General features: G+C 44.4%; 1 protein-coding gene across 4 annotated transcripts in view; it reads right to left on the reverse strand.

Moving 5' to 3' along the window:
- Positions 1-10,219, reverse strand: part of RGS22 (regulator of G protein signaling 22) — a 145,281-nt gene extending 135,062 nt beyond the window's left edge. For 3 of the 4 annotated variants that reach the window (XM_051844670.2, XM_051844669.2, XM_051844668.2), the window contains exons 1-3: positions 10,063-10,219; positions 9,606-9,634; positions 71-133 (exon numbers count right to left, since the gene is read on the reverse strand). In XM_051844670.2, coding sequence (XP_051700630.2) covers positions 71-133; positions 9,606-9,634; positions 10,063-10,087 — 117 coding nt within the window. In that variant the 5' untranslated portion in view covers positions 10,088-10,219. The remainder of the gene's footprint in view (positions 1-70; positions 134-9,605; positions 9,635-10,062) is intronic. The other variant, XM_051844671.2, reaches the window with a different exon arrangement.
- Positions 10,220-10,340: the final 121 nt, after the last annotated feature.

A 10,340-nucleotide genomic window follows, 5' to 3' on the forward strand; every position in this document is an offset into this window, starting at 1 on the left:
CACAAGATAGTTCATGAACAAAACAGTTTACTTTGATAACATATTCAAAAGAACATAATGCTATACTCACTGGAAGGCTTAGGAATTCGTTAAAGTAGTCCACAAGGAAATCATCTGTTGCCAAAGAATCTTCCTGCAAAAGCAAAAAGCAATATTGTGATTATACTAAAATGATAAAAACACACCGACATTATTCCCTAATTCTGCCATCCACTTACTATCATGGAGACCTTCAAACCTTTTTCATAGTCCGTCACAGTGAATTCCTACTATAAAAAGAAACAGTGCTGGCACCTCTGGAAGGAAGGAGTAAGAAGATGGAATGGAACATAACCTTAAAGACCCTTCTATTGTACCCGGTTGGAGAGCAGAAGACATGAAATACACAGTACAGCACTCCAATGAAACATCAACAAATACAAAGTGAGGCCACCACATAGTACATTTCCACAGACTTATTTGAAATACACATATTTCATAAAACTAAAGACAGAATCAATAAAGAGAGAAGCAGTGTTTGGGGTTAAAATGAAACTGAGAATGTAAATGTCCTAAATGAAAGCAACAAGCTAAATGAAGAAAATGTTCTACTGCCTCTCCCTCCGAAGGAGGCACAGTCCTCACAATGCGGGTCCAGCCTCACTTCTACATAGCAAACTCTGAAAATGTGCATGTTCTAAGCATAAAGATTGTATACATTTTTTCCGTAACGATCTCATCCACCAGTGTAACCACTTTTAAAGTTGGCAAAATCGAAAAGCCACTGCCAAAACAAAATCCTTCTTCCAAGTCATAAAACACCTTATTTTATTAGTAATTGTTTCCATTGTGTCAAAAGCATATGATGGCACACTCTGTTGTACAGTACATATGTTTATTTTGTTCTTCATAATTATATTTCAATTTTGGAAATCTAACATGAAAGTTGACAATATGACTCAATGCTATTATTTCCATATGGCTGATTATTTTGTTATACTGGCCAATTTTTGAAAAATTCACTGAAATACAGTGCTATAGGAAGATAGTATACTACATTTACATCTACTTTTGAAAACAGACATTCAGGGTAATTTCTTTAAGTAAGTGTAGTGTCACAAGAGAGTTATAAACAATCACAGAATTTATATCAAGGAACTTATAGAAATCTCATCTGAGATTTAGGATTTAGTTTACTAAGAATCTCAAGTGATCAAAACAACAACTAAGAATTTAATAAATCCACTACCTTAGCAGTGGTGCCTTAGTAGTTAGCATATGCTCAAGTGAAGTTCTAAGCATATACTATTACAGGGCAGAACAAGTCAGATATCAGTTTGAGGGAAGTTATAAATATAACAACCTTTCAAACTATAATTTTCTGGCCTGTATTTGCTGGACTATGTTCTACTAATTCTTATGAGAAAACATCTGAATTCAATACATTTTTAAAAGACTTTATTTATTTGAGAGGTAGAGTTACAGACAGTCAGAGGGAGAGGAGACGGAGAGAATGGTCTTCCATCTGCAGGTTCAGATAGTGAGAGGGAGAGACAGAGAGAAAGGTCTTCCATCTGCAGGTTCAGATAGTGAGAGGGAGAGACAGAGAGAAAGGTCTTCCATCTGCAGGTTCAGTCCCCAAAAGGCCACAAGGGCCAGAGCTGCGCCAATCCAAAGCCAGGAGCCAGGAGCTTCTTCCAGGTCTCCCACATGGGTGCAGGGACCCAAGCACTTGGTATGCTATCCAGGCCATAGCAGAGAGCTGGATTGGAAGAGGAGCAACTGGGACTAGAACAGATGCCCATATCAGATGCCAGCACCTCAGGCCGAGGATTAACCTACTGCAGCATAGCGCCAGCCCCAATAAATTTGTTTTAGTATTTTCTATTTAGGGGGCACTGTGCTACAATAAGGGTAGCCAAATTTTGCAATACTGGGTCACAAAAGAAAAAAAAAATCCATGAATATGAAGAGTGTATTTTCTCTTTAAAAATTGTTATTTACTTATTTATTGGAGAAGCAGAGACACAGGACAGGTCTCCCACATAGATGGCAGGAACCAACTCCTTGAGCCTTCTCTACTGATTCCAAGGGTACACATCAGCAGGAAGCTGGAACTGAGTGTGGAGCTAGGACTGAAACCCAGCACTCCAATATGGAATGTAAGCATCCCAGGCGACATCTTCACTAATAGACCCAGTACCTGCTCAAGGGTGTTATGCTTTTAATCAGTAATAGTAAGGTAGTATAATCGGTTAGTTTTTCTAAAATACACATTTTATTTTTAATTTTTTAGCCACAGAATGTGCATTTCATAGAGCTTAAATACTGCCTAGGACTTGGCCAGTTACCCTGCCAGAAAAATTCTGGCGAATCCTCGGATTCATACTTGTATATTCATTTCCAGATGCCTCATACTTCAATAAACTATCTGCAATGAAGTACCTGTTTTATTTTTTTTCTTAATCAGTTTCAGAGAGGTATAATCTTGTAAAATTCAGTAAGAATGAATTACGCAAAAAGAGGAAAAAATGCATTGTAACCTCCATCTCTTAGTATTAAATTCAACAAATATGAACATACTCTGCTTCTAAACACCAACTCCTGATTTCTAGGTGAATCCCCAAGGACTGCTAAGTGTTCTCAGCAGCACCGCCTTCCACCCGCAGTGATTTGGCATTTCCTAAGTGTCTGCTCACATCCTCAGGTTGCACCCACAACTGCAGAACCATAAAGTACTCAGGTACATCCAAATCTTTACTTCTATTCTGAAATTGCACCTTAATATCTATCTGTATTAAACACAGCGGATTCTGTTGATATGGGGCTGTTCCGCAATGGGAAATCAGCGAAGGCCCCAAGTGCCATGTGTTTGATTTTCTCATGAATGGGAAGACCTGCCCCTCTCCAAATGAATGAGCATGCTCTCACACCACAGTCCTAGCTCCTTGTGTTCAACCATCTTGTCATATCATAAGCAAACAGTTGTGTAGACCAATGAGGATCAGATAAGCCCTTTACTCTCCAAACCTTTTAATCACAGAAATTATTTTAAAAAGACCTTGACCTGAAGAAGTAGCTCAATTACTATAACCCACTTACTTGGATATATTAAAACGAACTGAATAGGGCCGGCATTGTGCAATAGTGGGTTGAGACACTGCCTGCAACATCAGCATCCCATACTGGCACTGGTTCAAACCCAGCTGCTCCATTTCCGATCTAGTTCCCTACTAATGGTCTGGGAAAATCAGCAGATGATGGCCCCAGTGTTTGGGCCCCTGCTACTCATGTAGGAGACCCGGATGGAGTTCCCAGCTCCTGGCTTTGGCCTGGCCCAGTGCTGGCTATGGCAGCTATCTGGGAAGTGAACCAACAGATGGAAGACCTCCCTCCCTCTGTAACTCTGACTTTCAAAATAAACAAACAAATATTTTTAAAAATGAACAAAATCTCTATACTTGGGCTTCATGTCTTCCAAATAACCAATAAACAGGTGATAGTTAATGGTACAATCAAGAAAACTGAGTTCCAATCAATTCCTCCATTACATCATTCCATGAGCCTGACTGCAAATTTGCAACACAGACTCTGTTGAGTGATGCAATGGAAGGTAGGAACACTGCTTCAGAAATGAATCCACTCTGGAAACCTGGCTTTTCATGCACTACAGGTGTGCCATCTGTGAAAGTGAAGTCAGCTTTTCCATTTTTAGTCCAAACTTCTCAAGTTCCTTACTTTTTAAAGAGAGTTAAGCAAAAGTAGCTTATGTGCTTGCTAATTATGACAGGTAAAATTCTTTGCTTAAAAAGCTGTTTGGCTGCACCTTGAAATCAGATAAAATGTAATTTCTTCACAACTCTAATAAAAGATGCAAGAAATCCAAAGAAAGCCTTATAAAGGAGAAGGAGGAAATAAGATAAATATACACACACACAAAAAAAAACCACGGTCCATGAACGATTATAATACATGCCATAAGAAAATTACAATGTAAACCGTTTCCTCCAAAGGAGGAAAAGATGTGATCTGGTAGGAAGAACCAGAAGAGACTCAAGTGGAGAAAACAGCATTTGAAGCACATTTCAAATCCCTTCAAAGTCTACACTGAGAAACATCACTAGGAGAAGCAGCGACTCAGAAGACAAGCAGAAACGCATGAACAGAGAAGAAACGCTGGAAAGCAAAACGTAGGACAGTGGTCGTCTCTAGGGAGTGGTAGCAAGCATGAACCACGAAGGGCTTCAGGAAGCTTCTAGGATCATGGAAATGTTCTATGTATTGGTGGCAGTTTGGACTATACAGTATATACACATATGTCAAAGTTCACCACATGATGTCCTGAAATTTTTTTTGTTTTGGTGTATAAATTTTGCATCAACATAAAAAAATAAACTAATATCAAAACTGGTTCATGATACTCATGGTGAAGTGATTAGGAGTGAAGTGTATCAGTCTTGATAATTTACTTTGAAATGCATTAAAAAACAGAAGATGAGTTGATGGATAGACAGTAGGATAGAGAGAAGACATAAATGCGAAAAAGCAATGTAGCAACATAACTGAAATCTTGGGAGTGAGTCTATTGGTGTTCACTATATTCAACTCTTAACTTTCTCATGTTTAAAAATGTTCACAATAAAATGTATAGGAGGTGTACTTATGTATAAGGAAACAAGACCAAGTTTCTTGGCTCCTTATCAACAGCTTTCTTAGCCTCCTGTGTCCCAGTGGAAACATCCCAAATCACTATCATCGCCCCCAGAGGAAATTCTTGGGTATCTGAACATCTTCTAAGCCGCAGGATTAAAGGCCAGAAACCTGAGCCCCCTGATTCAGCTCCTGTCCGTAAGACACCAACCTTCATCTCTCCCACCCTTCTGAAGGGTGCAGTTTGGCTCCTGCCCATCTGTTGGGCCTCATTTTAAACTACCATGCTCCAGTCACAGCAAGTTTTTTTTTACAAATCCACACCGTTGCACATTCTGATGATTTGCCTGAAAAAAATTTTTTTCTCCTTCATCTATCCTTTTTCATCTTCAAAAATCTAGAACAGTGTTTCTCTAGAAAAAATCCTATCACTTCATACTATAACTGTGTCTATATGTCTCATATACTTCCAGAAGAAAAGACTGCTTCTTGGGGCTGGCACTGTAGTGTAGTAGGCTAAGCCTCTGCCTTTGGCACCAGCATCCCAAATGGCCACCTCTTCCAATCCAGCTCTCTGCTAAGGCCTAGGAAAGAAGTAGAAAATGGCCCAAGTGTTTGGGACCCTGCACCCACGTGGGAGACCCGGAAGAAGCTCCTGGCTTCTGGCTTCGGATCAGCTCAGCTCTGGCCATGGCCACTGTGTCCACTTGGGGAGTGAACCAAGTGATGGAAGACCTTTCTCTCTGTCTCTCCCTCTCTCTGTCTGTAACTCTACCTCTCAAATAAATGAATAAAATCTTAAAAAAAAAAAAAAGCAATGAGAAATGCCAAAAATGAATAACTAAAGAGAAGCATTCCTTTTATCTATACTATTTGAATTATTTATAAGAATAAATCTACTCTGGCTGGCGCGGGCACACTGGGTTCTAGTCCCGGTCCGGGCGCCGGATTCTGTCCCGGTCGCTACTCTTCCAGTCCAGCTCTCTGCTGTGGCCTGGGAGTGCAGTGGAGGATGGCCAAGGTCCTTGGGCCCTGCACCCGCATGGGAGACCAGGAGGAAGCACCTGGCTCCTGGCTTCGGATCAGCGTGGTGCGCCAGCTGCAGCGTGCCGGCCACAGTGGCCATTGGGAGGTGAACCAACGGAAAAGGAAGACCTTTCTCTCTGTCTCTCTCACTATCCACTCTGCCTGTCAAAAAAAAAAAAAAAAAAAGAATAAATGTACTCATACATACATTGCTTATTTGCTTATGTAATTAAAAATATACAGACCTAAAGGAGCTAATAAGAAAACTGAATATATTGAATTTTTGTATATATTTCCTCTAAGAAAATTATCAAAGATACCATAGGAGAAAAACACCAGAAGACAGGGGCTTAAGACACATGAAATACACATCAAAGGAAATTTTGCAGAAAAATAAATGAAATAACACTAAGTATGAAATTATCAACAAATATATATTAATAAAATGGCATATCCCGGACACTGTGATCCACAATGCAGGAAATAGTAAGGTGTGCTGAGCCACAGGGCTAGCCCTACAGAGCTCCCAATTTTGTTAAGAAATGAAATTTTCCACATAAAAAGTTAAAATATATACAAAGTAGTGTGTCCCCGACAAACATTTGATTGTAAGTGAGCTATTTTATGCTTTGAAGGTGAAGACTTCATGTTAAGGTGGAAGCATTTTTCAAGTGTCCATAATAGCACTGTACTTTTAGATCCACAGATTGAGAAAACACAATATGAACAAAGTCACTATGAACACAGAAGCACAACAATAACAGCAAAGCACTATTTAAATAAAACTGAAGTTCATTTCTCTCGTGTGATCATCAGCAGTACAGGCTTAGCGCTGTGGCTTCCCACATCTCCCAGATCAGCACAGGACCCTTTCCTGTGTGACTATCTTTCTCAAATACCACTTCTACTTCATGATCCAATTGACCGCTACAGCTCCAGCATCACATCCTTATTCCAGCCAGCAGAAAAGAACCAAAAGGATGCCTTCTCTCTCTCCATACTTATCCGTGCAACAGTCAGAATAACCCAGCTTCTAACTATGGCTCAACATAGTTACTAGCTATGTGATGGGAGGGTCTGTTATTTGGTCTCTATAAACCTCAGCTTTCCAGAAGTACGACAGAACACTTCAACTTGCATCCTATTGGCCAGAATCTGGTTACATGACTAGCTGCAAGAGACATTAGAGGGGTCGGCGCCGTAGCACACTTGGTTAATCCTCCACCTGCGGCGCCAGCATCCCATATGGGCGCCGGGTTCTAGTCCCGGTTGCTCCTCTTCCAGTCCAGCTCTCTGCTGTGGCCTGGGAGGGCAGTGGAGGATGGCCCAAGTGCTTGGGCCCTGCACCCCATGGGAGACCAGGAAGAAGCTCCTGGCTTCGGATCGGCGCAACTCCGATGAATTGGGCACTGAAGACTGTGCAAGACTCTGAAGTAGGTGAGGAAAGGCAACTGAGACAAAACTCACCAGCAAAAGCAGGAAGGCAAACAGGGCAGTTTGGCCGGAATGGAAGGCATGTGGAAGTACTTTTATAAACCAAAAACAGGACGAATGCCATCTTTATCAGAGAAGAACGTACTGGGAGGTATGGTTAAAGAGGACTGAAAAGTTAGAGACAAGGTTTTGAATGCTGACGTGTGGTGTGGAGTCTGACATTCTGGCTCTGCTGGTTACTAACGCGTAGCCTCAGGCCCAGTTAGCTAACCTCCGTAAACTTCCTTTCTCAACTGTGAAATACAGGTAATAATCATGACTTAATAGGGTAGTTTTGAGGTTAAATACCAGCATGTAGCCAGCAGTCAATAAATACTAGCTCATAATAAAAGTTCTGAGCAATCAAGGAACAGGGTCATTTTTAGGGTTAACAGCAAAACTGGGCCAGGGCAGGAGTAATGGCACACAGGAAAAAAAAAATCTACAGGTACGTAGAACAAAGCAATAGCAAGTAATCCAGTACAGCTGATGCACAGGAGTTTGCATTTTATGCTTTAGAAAAGGAAAAATTGGAGTTGGCAGAGGAATTACTGGAGGAGGTGATATCAGTTAGGACTACCGCCAGAGTCCAGCCCAGGGATGCAGGGCCTGAAATAAGACAGTAGCTGGGAGGATGCAGGAAAGGATCTGGCTATGAAAGGAACCCGGTAAATGATTTCAGGTGGACGGGAGGCAAATAAAAGAAAGGCTCTGGTTCGGGCGACTGAGCTGCCAGTGGTACCATCAACCAGAAACAGAAAGAAACAAAACAGGTGGTGGTGGTTGGGGGGGGGGGGGGATGAGTTCAGGTGAGACTGCTGAGTGAGTCAGAGACATCCAGATGATGTCCAATAACCCAGAGCTGGTATCAAAAACAGGTGTGTTGACCCGGCGCTCCCAAGAAACAGGGGCGGCGGAAGCTACAAGAGCAGACGAGGAGCTTTCCCCAGACAAAACCTGTTGACCAGAATCTTGACGAAGTCAATACTTTCATGGGAAAAAGGGAAAAACAGCCAGAAAGGGGGGAAACACACAGGAGGGATGAGAGAACTGGGAGATAATAGTGTCAAAGGAGGAGGAGTGGCTAATAGAGTCTTCAAGCTATTAAGAGTTGGTGCATGGGGCCAAATGCCTGGGACGGTTAGCAAACTGCTCAAATATGCAGCAGCGTGTTGCTGAGTGCTCATCACACAGCTCGTGCCAGAACTGTATGGGAAAGGATTAGCTGGCTCCAGAAACGCTCACCTCCTGCTGGAAGGAAGGGCAGTTCAGGGAGGCCTGCAGCAGCTTAAGGAAATTTCCCGATAAACAGAGTTCTGCCAACAGGGTCAGCGGACTGGGGAGAATTTCAAATACGCCCTCCGTACCTCTACCGTGTGTGCCTGCGCGTGCGTGCGTGCGTGCGTGGTGTGTACCTCTCTCAGCAGTGGACCAAAGGTCTGAAAAGGTGAAAGCAGAAGTCGCTGGCGAAATTCTCTCTCTCTCTCTCTCTCTCCCTCTCCCTCTCCCTCTCCCTCTCTCCCTCTCTCCCTCTCTCCCTCTCTCCCTCTCTCCCTCTCTCCCTCTCTCCCTCTCTCCCTCTCTCCCTCTCTCCCTCTCTCCCTCTCTCCCTCTCTCCCTCCCTCTCCCTCCCTCTCCCTCCCTCTCCCTCCCTCTCCCTCTCTCCCCCTCTCTCCCCCTCTCTCCCCCTCCCCCTCTCCCTCTCTCTCCCTCTCTCTCCCTCTCTCCCTCCCTCTCCCTCCCTCTCCCTCTCTCCCCCTCTCTCCCCCTCCCCCTCTCCCTCTCTCTCCCTCTCTCTCACTCTCTCTCTCTCCCCCTCTCCCCCTGTTGAACTAAAAGCCAAAAGTAAATACAATGATTGGCCAACAAGAGAAATAAGTGCTGGAGGACATAAGTAAAGAGTTCTTGGAATAGGACTCCGACCTTAAAGCAGGAATTAGGCTCTGCTTCTTCCTATCAGTCTGCGTTGGGCATTTGCTTAATATGTCATGGGAACTACACTAGAACATACAGCACATGTTGAAATGACTACGCATGCATCTGGCAAAGTACTTAATATCGCTCACCATCTCCAGAAGCGTGAGCTAAGCACAATATTTAGCACATTTTAAGTGGAATTATAAATTGACCACTCATTACCAACCAAGGCGATCTCCTAATGTTTACCGCGACCAGGGACTGCACCGGCACAGCCCAGGAAAACCATGGCGATAAAACCAGCCTCTCACAGAGACGTTACAGAGCTTGAGAGAAATTACATGAGGTCATTTCTGCGAAAGAACCTTAACCATGACCAGCATCCACCCTACAAATCAACTGGCCCTTCTTGAACATGGACCTGTTAAAGAACAAAAAAGGTCTTGTGTACACATTGTCACCATGGTCACCAACCCACAGCTAGCACTGTACTCCTCCAGCAAAAAAAAAAAAAAAAAAAAAAAAAAAAAAAAAAAGTAGCCAGTCTAAGTCATACTTACAAATTTTTCTTCTGTAATGTCTGGTGGCTCTGAAACGAGATAAAATACCACATTATCTCACTCAAGTCTGGCTTCCAATTAGCGCACGTGAAATCATTTGAGACAGCACCTAGCCCTCTTCATTCTCTGCACATGGGTGGGATTTTAAGTGGGAATTCAAGATGGAAGAGAGGAAAGGGCTCTGGAACCCAGCTTGGTCACTCAGTTCTCGTGACCCTGGAGTACCCTCAATACAGAAAGGTGGCCATTATTCCCGCTGCAAAAGGGAGTCCGGAGGGAGCCGAAATTCCTGAGAAACAACGACAAGGCAGTGACGCCCGTTTTTCGAATGCTGGGGAGCGGAGACGCCGGGGGCCAGGAGTTCAAGTCCTGAGGCGCCCGTGGGCCTGCGTCCCAGCCCGGCAGCAGCCGGCGGGAGCCGCCGCCGCGCTCCGCAGCGCCCGGCCCGCCCACCTACCCGCGTCGAGCCGCCTCTCGGGCATCGCCGCCGCCGCCGCCGCCCGTCAGGGCCGCAACCCCGCGCGCCCAACGCCCGTCCGGGCCCGTCTCTGCCCCGGAGCCGACACGGAGGCCGGAGCCTCGCGTGGCCCCCGCCTCTCCCGAGTTGCTATGGAGCTGAGACAATGCGGGCGCCTGAGGCCAAGGCCAAGGCCGGGCCGGGCGGTCACGCGCCTTCCCAGGGCCCCTGGCCCCCCTGGGCCGAGGCTGGGGCACCGCCGCCGCCGCCTGCAGTCC

This window comes from Oryctolagus cuniculus, chromosome 6 (assembly GCF_964237555.1).
Source record: "Oryctolagus cuniculus chromosome 6, mOryCun1.1, whole genome shotgun sequence".
NCBI classification, from domain to species: Eukaryota; Metazoa; Chordata; class Mammalia; order Lagomorpha; family Leporidae; genus Oryctolagus; species Oryctolagus cuniculus.